This window comes from Prionailurus bengalensis, chromosome D4 (assembly GCF_016509475.1).
Source record: "Prionailurus bengalensis isolate Pbe53 chromosome D4, Fcat_Pben_1.1_paternal_pri, whole genome shotgun sequence".
Taxonomy (NCBI): domain Eukaryota; kingdom Metazoa; phylum Chordata; class Mammalia; order Carnivora; family Felidae; genus Prionailurus; species Prionailurus bengalensis.
In genome coordinates this window covers 60646494-60663178 of record NC_057359.1, presented here as the reverse complement: position 1 = coordinate 60663178, position 16685 = coordinate 60646494, and the positions used below count along the sequence as shown (strand labels likewise).

The following is a 16685-nucleotide window of genomic DNA, read 5'->3' as shown; positions in this document are numbered from 1 at the left end:
GACCTCATGCTTAAAAACAATATGAAGGCATCCATGAACAAAACTGTTTTTGGGGTTGTTTTGTTTTGTTTTTACAACTAGGATTATTTAAATGAATTTAAGTGATTTCACAGCAAGGGTGAGGGATGGGTAATTTTTATCAAATATTTTTTTAAGCCACTTTTTAAAAATTGTGTTTTTGTTTATATTCTTGACTGATGAAGTAGAACTTGCCCAGCATCTGCAGGGTCGGGCCCTCACACTCAGGGCAAGTAGAATGTGCACTCATTTCTTTACTCCATACTCTGGGAGCCCCCTGTTGACTCAGGAACTTTCTGAGAACGAAGACAGCCCTGGGAGATGAGCGTTGAGGGCTACCCACCTTAGCTCTACGATAATTATTCTTCCTGATTGTATCACAGAGGGAAGAAGGAAGTCAAAAATAGATCTATGCTTTTCATATGAACCCGTGCCTGAAATAGTTTGATGGTTTTAATGTTGTTTCCGAAATTCCTTTTACCTTTGTAAAAAAAAAAATTAAGACATAAAAGTGAAAATAGATGTGAAATCGTGCGATGGCAAGAATGTAACAAAATAATAAACAACATCTGCCTAAATATTTTAATACATGGAGCTTTCCTTTTCTTGACTGGTTCCACAAATACCAATTAAGTATCTCCTTGTTTGGGCCAGAGACCAGGCTGGGAAACAGATACAACAGGAAACGGACTTGGTCCCTGCCCTCTGAAGTTTTCAGTCTTGGTTGGAGGGAAGGGGAGGGCCAGGATAGGGAAAGTGTGGGCTGCTCTGGGAGGAGAAGCAAGGAAGGCTTCCTGGGGGAGGTGATATTTCGGCAGGCCCCTGAAAGATAAATAGAAGCAAGCAGGGCAAAAGGTATTTGGGAAAGAGAGATCCCAAACAGAGAAAACTGCCTATTCCCTGGTCTGAAAACAAGTGAAGGGTGGAGTACAGACAGGGCAGGGATCAAGGGTATTAAGAGCCAAGGCTAGGAAATGAGATTTTTTTTCCAATTTTATTGAGATATTCTAATTTTATTGACAAGTTGTATATATTTAGGTTGCATGTGATTTTTTAAGGTGTACAAGCGTGATGATTTAATATATGTATACCTTATGAAATGATTACCACATTCGAGTTAATTAACACATCTGTTATATCACATCGTTACCATTTTTTGTGTGTGGTGAGAACATGAGATCTACTCTCAACAAATTTCAAGTATACAGTACTATAGTCACCATGCTATACATTAGACCCCCAGAACATAAGCATCTTATTTTTTTTAATGTTTATTTTTGACAGAGAGACAGAGCATGAGCAGGGAAGGGGCAGAGAGAGAGGGAGACACAGAATCTGAAACAGGCTCCAGGCTCTGAGCTGTCAGCACAGAGCCCCACGCGGGTCTTGAACTCAGGGACAGCGAGGTCATGACCTGAGCCAAAGTCTGACACTCAACCGACTGAGCCACCCAGGCGCCCCAAACTTAGGCATCTTATAACCAGAAATTTGTACCCTTCCCCCCCCCCCCCACTCCCAACCCCTGGCAACTGCCTTTCTGCTCTGTTTTTAGGAGTTCAACTGTTTGTTTTTGGTTTTTTTAGATCCCACATAAGCGAAACCAAATAGTATTTGTTTTTCTGTCTGGCTTATTTCACTTAGCATAATGTCCTCCAAGCCCATCCAGGTGGCAACTGGCAGAATTTCCTTTTTTTGGGTCTGAATAACATTTCACTGTATATACACACAGCACATCGTTATCCATTCATTCATGGAAGGACATTGGTTATTTCCACGTCTTGGTTATTGTGAATAATTTTGCAAGGTGCCCGCCAGTGCAGATATCTCTTTCAGTTACTGACTTCATAATCTTTCGGTATATATACCCAAAAGGGAGATTGCTGGATCATACGGTAGTTCCATTTTTAATTTTTTGAGCAACCTCCATACTGTTTTCCATGATGGCTGTACGAATTTACACGGGTGGACTGGGAGACAGCCTGGGGGCAACGGGAGTTTGCAGAGTGATTCTGCCAGTTGTGGGAATGGTGATTTCTCCTGGGGAAAGGGCAGAGAGAATCAAGGGAAAGTGAAAAGTGTCGGTAACGCACATCACCTGGGGAGGCCTCCGCCAACTTTGGCCCCACCCACAGGGCTGCAGTTTTCTGAGCATGACTGGACTCGCATCACTGAGCCGGGAAGCCCACCTCCTTTCAGTCAGCCCACGAGGAGCGAACCCCATTTCGGCGGCGGCCCCCTCAGCGCCACTGAAGCTGCCGGGACAGGCGGAGCGGGGGAGGGCACCCCGCGGGGCCGCAGGGCGCCGATGGCCGCCGCTACCCGGCGGGAGGCGCGCCCGCCTCCCTTCCTCCCGGAGCTGGACCGCCCCGCCCCGCCCCACCGCTCAGGGTTTCGATTCTCCGCTGGAGCCCCTCCCCGACACCGCGGCCGGAACCCGAGGGCTAAATGGCGGACGCAGGGGCGCAAAGCGGGACACCGGGGGGGCCGGGCCCCGCGAAGCTCGAGGACACGAGCGGCTGGCGCTGCCCGGAGCATAGCGACCGCGTGGTCGAGCTCTTCTGTCGCCGCTGCCGCCGCTGCGTGTGCGCACTCTGCCCGGTGCTGGGCGCGCACCGCGGCCACCCGGTGGGCCTGGCGCTGGACGAGGCGGCGCACGTGCAGGTGGGAACGCGGGCGGCGCGCGGAGGCGGGTGCCCGCAACGGACTCGGTGGGGCGTGCCGGGTGGGCCGGCCGTTTCTTTCGGTTTGGTTTGCAACCGAAGGGCGGCCCAGAGGACCTGTAGGCGGCCCACCTGCTGTCGCCAAGGATCAGTTAAGCTTCAGAAGAGGTGGGTTTCGGGAGTGAAAACTGAGGCGCCCCGACTGATCCGCAGATGTCCTTGACCTCGTCCACCACGGTGGGTCCACCACACCGCCCTTGGCCTGAAAGAAAGTCTGCCTTTAGAGAAAGTTGAAAAGCCACACAGGCATCTCTGGCTTTCTCTCCTGGAGTTCACCGACAGGGGCCGAGGACTGCCTGACTGCCTGCCCTGGGAGCGGCCTCCAGCCACCGACTCCGCCCTTCTCCTCCACGCACGTGCCCATTCCACGCATTTAACAGCCAGGTGGGGAGCTATGACAGCCATTTTATTGATAAGAAAAGAAAGGCTCTGGAAGCCGAGGCTGGCTTTGAACCCAGCACTCCACAGCTGGATTGCCTCCACTGGCCCATTCCCACCTTGGAGCCCTCACCTGTGCATAATCCTAATAGTGGTCAGGGCCTCCCGACTCTTGTTCCAGCCTTAGGGCCAACTTGTTCTGTGACTCTGGTCAAATCCTCTGCCTCCCTGAGATAGGCAGGCCCGCCCGTTTCTGGCGGATGTTGATTCTACCACTTCCTCTTGCCAGCAGTTTTCGGTGATTAATGACCTTTTTCCTCACATTGTGACAACCTTGGAGCTCCAAGGTGAGAATGGGCCCTGTGGGACCTGGTTCAGTTGGCAGGGGGGAGTCTTGGGTTTGAGGCCTTTCTTATCTGTGAAATAACTGTAATAATAATAGCTCCTCAGAAGGCTGTTTCCAGAATTAACATGGCTGCTTCCAGAGATAGGGCTTGGGCGTCTCATAGGCAGGTCCACCCACCTACCTACCAACATACTCATTTTGTGTTCACACACCTACCCACTCACCTGTTTATCCATCATCCTTCCATCCATTCATCAGACATTCATTTGGCACACACCTTGTGCCACGAGTTAAGGAACAGTTCAATTCTTCCCTGATCAGAAATTTCCCGGCTGGTGAGGTGAGAACAAATAGTGACAATACGGTGTGATAAGTATCGTAATTGGGGAGCCAGAGAGAAGACCGTATGAACTAGGAGCAGGGAGCCCAGGAAGACTTCCCAGAGGAGTGCCATTGGAATTGTCCTTGAAGGATGAGTAGGATTCCACCAGGTAGCATGACAGGTGCAGCACCATGTGACTGGGAGGCCCAGGCACCAGGAGGCTGGGTTATCTTTGGGTGACAGCAGCTAGACTTGATGGCTTAGAAATCACAGTGGGGTAGAAGATGTGCTCCCCGAATTTGAGGCTGTGGCTTCTACCTGGGTTACCATTGTGTCCTCACCCCCAGCCACGACCTAGAATACAACTGCACACAGTAGCAGATGCTTGTTGAGTGTTACAATAACAGTAAGAGCTATACCTGTTGAGTACTTACTGCCTGCCAAACACTGCACCAAGCACTTCGTGTACTTTTCATTCTCTACAGCAACGCGATGCAGTTATCCCCATGTTTATGGCTAAAGAAACAGGTTTAGAGAAGTGAGGTCACTTGTCCAGGTCACATGAAAGGAGGGCCAGGAATCAGACCTAGGAAGCCACCTGTCCCTCTGGGGCTTATGCTCATAATGGCTTGCTGGGTGGCTCCAGCTCTCCACTTGAAGCTGGCAGCCCTTGGTCATAGTGTTTGATTCAGCAAACACTTCTGGGTCACCCCGTGATCCCCATGGCAGAGCTGGGAATGGAGCAAGCCTGCCCTCAGGGAGCTTCCAGTTGACGGGGCAGCCAGACCTGGGGCCAGCAGCTGCGTGTAAGGCCAGCTGTAAGAAGATCTGGATGGAGGCGAGCTCAAACCTGTGGGGAAGAGGCTCACAGAGCAGGCCTTTGGGAAAATGGCAATTGCAAAACAAGGAACTCTGGAAGGGAGCCATTTCAGGTGGGAGGGAGAAGGGAGCATGAACCCCCACAGACCTCACCCATGCAGGTCTTCTGAACCCCAGTTCAAGCCAAAGGGCCACAGGCTCCCTGGCATGTAATAGGTGCTTAGTTAATACTGACTCCATAAGTGAAATGCTCTTCTCCTGTCCCCAAGCTGCTTGCCTTAAGGTCCTATTTGAAAGGGTGAAAAACCAGGCCATAAGCAGGAATTGTTCTAGAAAAAAGGGAGGGGGGATCAAGGTTGGAAGAATATCTGATGTGGGATTCTGAGGATCAGAGGGACCCTCATTCCGGCTCATCCTCCAATTTGCCACGTGACTCTGGGCCAGTCACCTCACCTCTGAGTCTCAGATACCTCAGCTGAAACAAAATACAGGGGTGGGAGGAGATGACCCCTGGGGTGGCTTGTTATCTCAAAAGTCACAGTATTAAGTATTAATTTTTCCTAGCTCTTTCACATACAGAAACGCATCCAAGAATGTTTAAAGCAGTTGGAAGCCAAGAAGCAGCAGCAAGTTGGCAACATAACCCAGATAGAAGAAGCTTCCGAGAAGCTCAAGGCAAGTGGACATTTCTTCCTTGTTCTAGTTGAGATGTTCACACTTTCCCTGGTACACAAGGCTCTCCTCAATATGGAGCCAAGAGAAGATCAAAACTAACCTCAAAGGGGCAGATCAGGTTTGATGGGGCTTGGGACTTCTATAATGTAGGGGACTCTTTTTAAGGAAAATGACACAAGGGGCGCCTGGATGGCTCAGTCAGTTAGGCATCCGACTCTTGGTTTCAGCTCAGGTCACGATATCACAGTTTCGTGGGTTCAAGCCCCACGTCGGGCTCTGCTCTGATGGCGAGGAGCCTGCTTGGGATTCTCTGTCTTCCTCTTTGCCCCTCCCCCACTCACGCTGCCTCTGTCTCTCTCAAAAATAAATAAACTTTAAAAAAAGAAAGAAAGAAAGAAAAATGACACAAAATCAGGTGCAAGACCATGAAGGGCCCAGGCTAATGAGGAGCCTTAAGCTTCTGTTGTGTTAGCTTTGTGTGAATCCACTTCTGCCCAGCACCTTAGCCTTGCCCCGTGGCAGCTCACAAAATGGAGGAACAGCCTTTCCTTCTGGCAACCGTCAAGGCCATTCTCTTAGAGGGACCAGTCATCCATCCCCTGCACCCCAAATCACCTTAAACAAAGCAAAATGCAGCATAAGGAGCATACAAACAGCTCTTTGGGTTTTACTGCTTTGTTGAAAGAAAGAAAATAGGGCATCAATGTATTCCATAAATAAATACTTTCTTCAGGCTTCTTTCATAGCAGTGTTTATTTACATGGATTCTTTTGTGGGCTTGAAATGGGAAGTTGGGGCTGACGTTATTGGGAGCTGCCATCTGACTAAAAAAGTTGCCGGGTCTTCTGGTCCTTTTATGTGAACTGAACTGGTCCCTTCCCCTTTCACCCTCAGCTGGCCCCTCCTGGAAATGAGGGCTAGGGTGGGATGCCTGCCCAGGGTCTCTGCCCCTGAGGGCTCTATAAACCCTGGACTGACCCCTCACAAGTCAGGCAGAGAGACTGGCTCCAACCAAGGGAGTAGCTGGCACCCAGGACTTTCTGGGCCAGGCCCACAGCAGAGTGGAGAGGCCAAGACCCAGGCCAGGCCACAGAATTGACCTCCTGTTGGCACAGCATCCACTGTCTGTGACTGCATGCCCGAGTGTGCTGGGGACAGTTGTGGTTTATACCTGTGGCCCCAGCTTCATTATTAATAGCGACGCTCATGTCTTCAAGAGCATTTCTCCGGGCTCAGACCAATAGTGGTTTGAAAAGATTTGGCAAGGGATGGGGGAAGTGCTTTGGGCTGTGCAGCTAGAACAGAATTGGGATACAGATTCACTGTCTGCAAATCTCTGAGCACGTATGGTTGGGGGCTCCCCAGGAAAGAGTTAGGACCCATGTGGAGAGTCTAAGGGGGCCCATTTCAGCTTCCTCTAAGGAATGGAATTTTCTTTCTTTTAGTCTTCTCTTCCAACTTTTTTTTTTTTTTTCAACGTTTGTTTATTTTTGGGACAGAGAGAGACAGAGCATGAACGGGGGAGGGTCAGAGAGAGAGGGAGACACAGAATCAGAAACAGGCTCCAGGCTCTGAGCCATCAGCCCAGAGCCTGACGCGGGGCTCGAACTCACGGAGCGCGAGATCGTGACCTGGCTGAAGTCGGACGCTTAACCGACTGCGCCACCCAGGCGCCCCTCTTCCAACTTTTAAACTTTCATTTTGAAATAATTCCAAATTCACAGGATGTTGCAAAGGTAGTACAGAGAAGCCTTGTGTACCTTCCACCTAGTTTGCCCTACGGGTTAGATCTTACATACATACAGCGCAGTATCAAAACCAGAATTGACAGGGGCGCCTGGGTGGCTCAATTGGTTAAGCATCCAACCCTTGGTTTCGGCTCAGGTCACGATCTCACAGTTTGTAAGTTTGAGCCCTGCAACAGGCTCTGTGCTGACAGCTCAGAGCCTGGAGCCTGCTTCGGATTCTGTGCCTCCTCCTCCCATTGTGTCCCTCCCCTGCTTATGCTCTCTCGCTCACTCTCTCTTTCATAAGTAAGTAAATGAACATTAAGAAAAAAAAAAAAGTCCAGGGTATCCATTGTGTTCTTTTATGGATTGTGCTCTTGCTGTCATGACTGAGACTCTTTGGCTAGCCCTAGATCCCAAAGATTTCCGCCTTGGTTTTTTTTGTTTTTTTTTTTTCCGAAAAGTTTTATAATTTTACATTGAAGTCCATGATTCTTGTCAAGCTAATTTTTGCATAAGGTGTGAGATTTAGCTCAAAGGTCTTTTTTTTTTTTCCTTACGGATATCCAATTCCTCCAGCACTGTTTGTTGAAAAGACTGTGTTTTCTCCATTGAATTGCTTTTGTCAAAAGTCAGTTGGCCATAGTTGGCTGAGGCTATTTCTGGGTCCTCTATTCGGCTCCATTGATCCACGAGTCTATCCCTCTACTATCACATGGTCTTGATTGCTAGAGGTGAGAAGTCCTGAAATAGCTGATACCTCCTGCTGGATTCTTTTTCAAAATTGTTTTAGCTCTTCTAGTTCCTTTGCCTTTCCATTTAAGTTTGAGAATGATCTTGTCTGCTTTGTTGGGATTTTGGTAGGAATTGTGTTCAGCATGTTTATCAAATTGGAGAGAGCTGACATCTTTACTATGTTATCTTACAGTCTGTGACCACACCCCTCTTCATTTATTTAGATTTGGGGGGGGTTGTCAGCATTTTGTAGTTTTCAGCATGCAAATCTGTGTATGGTTTATTGGACATACAGCTCAGTGGCCCTCAGAAGGTAATAAGAAGGGGAACCTGGGTGGCTCAGTCAGGTGAGTGTCCAACTCTTGATTTCAGCTCAGGTCATGATCTCATGGTTCGTAGGTTCGGCCCTGCCTTGGGCTCTGGGCTGACAGCTTGGAGCCTGCTTAGGATTCTCTCCTGCCTCTCTCTCTGCCCCTCCCCTGTTCATGTGCACACACTCTCGCTCTCTTTTAAAATAAATAAATAGGGGCGCCTGGGTGGCTCAGTTGGTTGAGCGGCTGACTTCGGCTCGGGTCATGATCTCGCGGTCCGTGAGTTCGAGCCCCGCGTCAGGCTCTGTGCTGACAGCTCAGAGCCTGGAGCCTGTTTCCGATTCTGTGTCTCCCTCTCTCTGTGCCCCTCCCCCGTTCATGCTCTGTCTCTCTCTGTCCCAAAAATAAATAAAAAACGTTGAAAAAAAAAATAATAAATAAATAAATAAATAAATAAATCTTAAAAAAAGATAATAAAAAGAATGAGATTAATGGTCAGCATTTTAATTTTTTTTTAATGTTTGTTTATTTTTGAAAGAGAGACAGAGTGCAAGCAGGGAAACGGCAGAGAGAGAGAGAGACACAGAATTCAAAGCAGGCCCCAGGCTCTGAGCTGTCAGCACAGAGCCTGACCTGGAGCTTGAATCCACGAACTATGAGATCATGACCTGAGCCGAAGTCAGACACTCAACCAACTGAGCCACCCAGGTGCCGCCGTGGTCAGCATTTTATTTATTTATTTTTTAAATAATTTTTTTTTAACGTTTATTTATTTTTGAGACAGAGAGACACAAAGCATGAATGGGGGAGGGGCAGAGAGAGAGGGAGACACAGAATCGGAAGCAGCCTCCAGGCTCCTAGCAGTCAGCACAGAGCCCGACGCGGGGCTCAAACTCACGGACCGCGAGATTGTGACCTGAGCTGAAGTCGGACGCTTAACTGACTGAGCCACCCGGGCGCCCCTGTGGTCAGCATTTTAAAGCTGAAATGGGTTGATTGTTTGATTGGTTGATCTGTATAAAAATTTAGACGTAAAAAAGTATGAAGATGTGGCCGTCCTATGCCTGCGCTCCTACATGGGACCTGTCAGAGCTGATTAGGTGCTCCCACTAAAAGGACACCTGTCTCCAAGTCTCCCAGCCCCCACCTGAGCACCTCCCTCACTGTGTTACCAGTCTGGCTCCTGGGGGCATTTATATTTCCATTCCTGGTCAAGAAACAGAGGTTTAGGAGCTCCTGCATGGCTCAGTTAAGGTTCTGACTTCCTGCTCAGGCCATGATCTCGCAGTTCCTAGGTTCGAGCCCCACATCAGGCTTCGTGCTGACAGCTCAGAGCCTGGAGCCTGCTTTGAATTCTGTCTCTGTCTCTCTCTCTTTCTGTGCCTCCCCACTCACGCTCTGTCTCTCTGTCTCTCTGTCTCTCAAATAAATAAACATAAAAAAAAAACAGAGGTTTAAAAATTCAGCTGTACTTAACTAGGTGATGGGGGATTAAGAATATGCCTGTAATGATGAGCACTGAGTAATGTATAGAATTGTTGAATCACTGTATTGTACACCTGAAACTAACATAACACTGTACATTAATTTTACTGGAATTTTTAAAGATTCAGCCACACTTCAAGCCAACTACTGTTCACATTTTGATATTTTTTTCTCTGTACATGTATACGCATTGATATAGTTTGAGACATATCCTCTGCACAATTCTAATATCATATCCCCACTTTGGAGCTAAGGCACGTTGGCTCGTTTCTTTGTGTGATTTGCTATTTGTATCTTCACCTTGCTGCCCTCAGTAGGTGTTTTGCATGGTGTCCTGTGCCCCTGGGTTGTGGGAGCTCGCCTTCAGAGCCCTGAGGCCAGAGCATCTGCAGTGTACTCTTATCAGTTTCAGTAGTTACAGACCTGTTTTTTATATATGAATTTTTCAGTTTTGAGGGTCTATGAACTAGGACTTGAATTCTTCTCAATACAAGCCTGTTGTTTGGTTTATGTGTTTTGCCGATGACTCTCTTTTTCACCCATGACCCTTGATGGATGAGAAGATTCCTTGCCCCTTCCTCAGGCCAGTGGGTGGAGTTTTCCCAGTGCCTCGTTCCTGGATGGAGGGGCTGTCTGTGCACCTGACTTGGTGCAGGTGACAGGTGCCCAGAGCATCCTCTGAGACGACCAGGCCCCCAGTGTGGTGTGGCTGTCATACGCTCCTCCGCCCTTCCTGGGGCCACTCAGCTCAGCTTCTGCGCAGCTCTTACAGCAGGTTCCCTCTTTGTTTCGGGCAACTAGGGGTTTCTGTTGTTTGTTGTTTGTTTGTAGGTCTGGTTTTGGTTTTTGAGCTTGGTCGTGGAATTTAAAAATTTGCTCATTTTATCAGCATTTCTATGTATTTGAACTAGGAAGGGAGATTTTCCACATCAGCTCCTTCTCTCTTATTGACCAAAACTATATGTCATTTTACATATGGGGTTTTTGTTTTTGCTTAAGATCATAACACTTCCCTGTGTCATTAAAAGTTCTTTATCAATGTCAGTGTTAGAGGTTGTATATTCCATTATATGGATCTACCATGATTAAGCCATTTCCCCAGTGTTGAACATTTAGATCATTTCCAGTTTTCCATTAACGTAAAATAACACTGCAGTGAACATTTTTTACTTATTCTCTTCAGACGCATTCCTGGAAATGATTCGTCTGGCTCAGTAGGCACAAATGTTTATAAGGACTCTCAGGCATTCCGCTGAACTGTGGCTAGTGTGGTGTGTGGAAGAAAGCTCAAGGGAAACCATGCCGCTCTGTACTTGATTTCCTAGAGGCATTACTAGGGGAAAGGTCATTCACCTGAAAATTAATCCATAAAACACCTTTGTCAACAAACTAAAAACAGTAAAGTTTATACACGGTCCAAAGCCCATTGTCTACAAACCAATGATCATGCCCAACTAACCCCTTCTTCCCAGAGAACAATCAAGAGGACCTTCCTCATTAATCCTCAACCAACACCCATTAAATGATTTTCTCTGACATCCTTGTTGGTAGGCTGTTTGCTTCCCCTTTGTGGCTCCTCAGAGGGCCAGTACCTGCAGGTGGACGGAAAACTCAACACTTACCTGCTACCCTAACTCAACAGGGATGGGAGTGTTTATGTTCTTTCTGAATCTTCCCACTTTATTCCAGGGAACTTTTGATACCGTTATAAGGAGGGGGGAGCATATAAATATATATACTATATAGATAAATATGTAGTTAAGTTTGATTACTGTCTGTCATATCCAGACCTAGGTAGGAAGTTAGGATGGGCACAGACTTCCAGAGCTGAAAGGCCCTTGGAGATGGGGCCACCCAGGAAGAGAAGTGACTTACCACCAGTCACACAGGAAGGCAGAGGTGGACCTGGGGCCACAGCTGCATCTATCAAGGCCCATCCAGGAAGACAGAAGCCACTTCGAGGGGATGAATGCAGGGAATGGAGGCCAGCGTGGGAAAGGTGGAGAAACCAGCCAGGGGGCAGCGAGGCAGTAGCATCAGCAGGAGGCACCTTTACATGTAGCCGGCAAGGCCAAGGGAAAAGATGGGATAACCGGGGGCAGGGGCCAAGATACCTTTGCAGGAACTGGAACCAGAGTGGGCCTGTCCTGTGGAAGCTGGAGGGTAGAAGGGATGCAGGAATACACCTTCTTGTGGAAAAACCACCCTGGTGGGAGGGACACCCTGGCTGCTGCCTTCTCTTGCCTCCTTCTAGTCCCTCCTCCCATTGATGAGACCCAGCCTGAAGGAAGATCCTGGAAATTCAGGAGTCAGCCCCTCTCCCTCTGGAGTAGTGCTGGGGGAAGGACAGGAAATGGACCTGAGTCACATGGGCCTAGACTGGCTCCCTGCGCAGGGAAATAAACAGCCTCCATTCCTGGCTTTATGCCTTTCCCTGTGACCCACAGAGCTGCAGAGCCTGAACCACAGATTAGGGTCCGGGGACCAGTGATGTGACAGAAAGTGGACTTTGCCAGAGTGGGAACGGGAAGATGTAGACTCAGCCATGGCTGCTGTTGACAGTGACGATGCCACCGGTCTCTACCAACCCTGCTGGGCATGGCCTCCCCTCTGCTTCTTCCTGCAGGCCACTGCCACATATCAGAGTGGTCGGGATGGCGTAGCTAAAGTGGAGAGGGCAGGGGTCGAGAGCACGCCTGCCTTCCCCAGTGGGATGCCCCTGACAGGTGCCCATAGAAGCGTTGTCCAAAGTCCTACTGAATTATCAGCAAAACAGCTCTTTCCGTTTTCCTCACAGGCTCCTTACCCTCCACGGGACCCAGACAGGCCTCCAGGGCCCTGAGCAGAGATGGAGTCACATAGCAGCCAGCACTCCATGTGCAAAATCCCCCACCCTCCCATGAGGGCGCTTCATCACTGCCCAAGTGCCTTCCCTCCCCAGCCTGTTACCTTCCCAACTAGACTGTCAGGCGCTCACCCAGCCCCACCCGCTCCAGTGCGAGCTACAGTTTCACTTTGAACCAACGTGGCCCAAACCAGACACATACTTCCTTATCTCCTTGCCAGAATTCCCTCTCGCTTCTTCTCTCCCTCTCCCTCCCAGTCTTTGTGTGTCTCTCTATCTCACTCTGTCTCTCTTGTTCTTTTTTTTTTTTTTTTTTCAGAGAGACCACATGAGTTGGGGAGAGGGGAAGAGGGAGAGAGAGAATCTCAAGCAGACTCCACACTTGGCACGGGGCCTGACTCAGGGCTCAATCCCACAGCCCTGGGATCATGACCTGAGCCAAATTCTTTTTAACCATTTGCATAATCAGCCTTATCTGCTTACACCTTAAGTTTTCTTATAGAGGGGTGCCTGGGTGGTTCAATTGGTTAAGCATCTGACTCTTGGTTTTGGCTCAGGTCATGATCTTGTGGTTCACAAGTTCTAAGCCCTCATCGGGCTTCATGCTGGCAGTGTGGAGCCTGCTTGGGATTCTCTTTCCCTGTGCCCCTCCCCACCCTTTCAAAATAAATAAATAAACTTAAAAAAAAAAACTTTAAAAAATAAAAAAATAAGTTTTCTTGTGGATGTTTTCAAACAGTTATTCCTGGAGTGAGAGTTATAACAATGTGTTTATAGAGTTGTAGAGGGCATCTGGCTGGCTTAGTTGTTAGAGCATGTGACTCTTGATCTCGGGGTTTAAGTTTGAGCCCCACGTTGGATGGGAGATTACTTATAAAAAAATCTTTAAAAAAAATTAGAGCTATAGAAACTGCTTGGAGCATAGCTTCATCAGGAAATTATTTGCTCCCTTAGTTTCTATAGAAGGGTCTTCCAATTACTTACATTGCCTCCAAAATGTGTTTATAAATCAAGAGTTTGGAACACATTTTCTTTCCTTTGTTTGGGTCATTCAGTAGAGATATATTTGTGTCCAGGTTCACTGGCCCATAGAAACCCTGTTGTAAGTGTAGGCTAATTCCCAGGCTAGCCCAATGGCAATTTAACCTATGTTGCATATGGTTGGTATAAGCTAGCCTCAGAACCTAACCACTGCCTAGAGCACTGTATAGGAAACGGGACTTCAGGAACTCATCCCACAGATCATGCCAAACCACATGTTCCTGCCCCACTAAGAGAACATGACATCACGGGGAGCCTGTCCACACCGCATCCCCCCCCACCCCCGGTGCCTCACCAAGTACCAAGGGCTGCTATTCTGTTGGGTGTAGGAAAGAGACCTATGTTTTGCTTTTATTTTTTTTAATGATTTTCTGTTTTATCTTTTAATTGTACTAGTAGTGTATGAACACATGTTCATTTTTTTAAATGTTAATCATAGTATATTAGAACATAGTATAGAACTATAGAAACTACAAAGTGGGAGTTCCTCTTCGCCATCCCCCTAATCCTCACACCTCTTCCCAAACATGACCAGAACTAACAGACATTGGAATGCACTTGCAGACATATAGATGGCTATACAGGTTTCCTCTGCTATCCAAAAGTAGAGTGTTCTGTGAAACCTTCTGTAGGTAGAAATGGCATAAAGTAAAGAGCATCTCCCGCTTTTCAAACGTTTGAGTAAAACCACTTCACTTTTACAAAAGACCTACATTAATGCCTGTTTTCTAACCAAAAGAAATCTGAAGAACGTTTTCACTTTTGGGACAAAAACTATTACCACACTAATGTAGCTTTCGTAAGGTCAAAGTGGACTAACACAGACTTTCAGAAAGCAGGAATACCTGTATCCATATATAATTTTTATTTAGTTATATTTTATATAAATAGGATCATCCTGTATATATTATTCTGTAACTTGCTCTTTTTCATGTGGTGTCTTGGAGAGTTTTCAGTGCCAGGGCATATGGATCCCCTGAATTCTTTGTGCAGGGTGTGTGTGTGTGTGTGTGTGTGTGTGTGTGTGTGTGTGGTAAAATATACATAACATAAAAGTTATGATTTTAGCCATTTTTAAGTGTAAAATTCAGTGGGACTAACTGCATTTACAGTGTTGTACACTCAGAACCACTATCTGTTTCCAAAAAGTTTTCACTATCTTAAATATAAACTCTAACCAATAAGCAATTACTTCCCTTCCCAGCAGCCCCTGGCAAACTCTAATCTATTTCCTGTCTCTGTGAACTGGTGTATTGTAGATATTTTATGAAAGGAAATCATACAATATTTGTCCTTTTGTGTCTGGCTTATTTCACTTAACATATCTTCCCGGGTCATCCAATTGTAGCATGTATCAGAACACTGCATTCTTTTTAATCACTACGTATTATCGTTGCATGAATGCCTCATAATGTGTATAATAAACATACATGTATTTCCCAAAATGAAAATTTTGCCCAGCTTTACCACCGAAAATGCTGTATGAGCATCTTGGTACACAAACCTTCTTGCACATGTGAAAATGTTTTCTAGGATCAATTCCTGCAAGAGGAATTGCTGCATCAAAGGACATATGCATTTAAAATATGGATATTGTCACATTGCCCTAAAAGTGCATTGCCAACAGATGCTACCACCCACCATGTATGTGAGTGCCTACTCCCCACACCATTTCAGACTCTGCTATTGTCCATCAGTTAAGATTCCTCTGGTCTGATGGCCAGAAAATATTTTCTGCTTACATTGCTCACTTCCTTGATTGTTTGAGAGGCTGAGTACCTCTTCATACAGTTATTGGCACTGGCATGTATTTGGTCCATTTTCAATCAAATGATTTTTTTACTATAAGTTATGGATAATAAACCTGTGTAGTTTGTTACTTGTCATGTAGTTGTACAGAACCTTTCCTCTTAGGAAAATTTTCACTTTTTTAAAAAATTGTTTTAATGTTTTTATTTATTTTTGAGAGAGAGAGAGAGCACAAGTGGGGAAGGGAGACAAAGAATCTGAACTAGGCCTCAGGCTCCGAGCTGTCAGCACAGAGCCTGACACGGGGCTTGAATCTATGAACTGTGAGATCATGACCTGAGTGGAAGTCGGACCACCTAACCTGCTGAGCCACCCAGGCACCCTTGTTTTCATATTTAATAAGGCAGCTCATCCTTCATTGATCTTTTTAAAAATTTTTGGCTTTTCTTGTGCTTATTCTTCCCTACCATAATTTAATACTTGTTTAATCTGCATTGTTAATTAAGACTTTGGGATTACAGTGAATTTGTAGACCAATTTGGAGACAAGTAGCATCTCTAGCCACAGATAATGGTTTTTTGTTCTACACATTCAGAGGTTTGGTGTTTTGTTTTGTTTTTTAAATGTCTTCCAATACAATTTTATTCTTCTCTTTATGTAGGTCATTACAATTTTTGTTAGATTTATTTTTAGGTGTTGTCCTATTTTTTTTCCCCGACCATCTTTATTTCCCCATGTATTTTCCAATTGGTGATAGCTGGCACTTTGGAAAGCTTGAGTTTTAACAAGCTGATCTTCTACTTGCCCAGCCACCTTGCTGAACTTACGTTTTAGAAGTTACAATTTTTTTCATGTTGACTATTCCGGATTTCCTGGTTGGCAATGATGTCATCTGTAACTGGTTTCTTTTTAGGCTCATGCAGAGTCGAGTAAAACCTGGCTGACGGGAAAATTCACTGAACTCAGATTGCTACTTGATGAAGAGGAAGTGCTGGCAAAGAAATTCATTGATAAAAACATGCAGCTTACCCTCCAGGTGTACAGGGAGCAAATCGAGTCTTGTGGAGAGCAAATAGACATCATGAACAAACTCTCCAGCAGGGTCTGGAGGATCAGCCAGGAGCCCAGTCCTGTCCAGCTGCTGCAGGTAATGCTGGATTTCTGCCCTCACGGTGGATCCCCGCCACCAGCATTTCACATTGGTCACTGGAACACAGTATTTACACTCCAAGTAAATACACAGAGAATCAGCACGCAAGTTTTCTTGCCCCTACACCAGTGGGAAGAAAATATGCTTTGTTAGGAACAGTGTATACATCCTGGACTAATTAAATAACATTAACAGCCACCATTTGGGGGCAGGGAAGAGGTTCTATGTTCCCATCACTTTGTGTATCTTAGCTCTAATATTTACTAGAAGTCTGCAACGTGGATATTCTCACCCCATTTTATGAATGAGAAATTGAGGCTCAGGGAGGGTGAAGTGACTTGTCTGAGGTCACACAACTGGTAGG

The 16685-nt window shown here is 46.6% G+C and overlaps 1 protein-coding gene across 2 annotated transcripts in view; it reads left to right on the top strand.

Annotated features, from left to right (window-relative positions):
• Positions 1-2193: 2193 nt before the first annotated feature.
• The window catches only part of TRIM14 (tripartite motif containing 14), a 29549-nt gene continuing 15057 nt past the window's right edge, over positions 2194-16685 (top strand). The window contains exons 1-3 of one of the 2 annotated variants that reach the window (XM_043565583.1): positions 2194-2679; positions 5183-5278; positions 16085-16318. In XM_043565583.1, the coding sequence (XP_043421518.1) occupies positions 2464-2679; positions 5183-5278; positions 16085-16318 (546 nt within the window). In that variant the 5' untranslated portion in view covers positions 2194-2463. Of the gene's footprint in view, positions 2680-2803; positions 2916-5182; positions 5279-16084; positions 16319-16685 lie in introns of those variants that run through there. The other variant, XM_043565584.1, reaches the window with a different exon arrangement.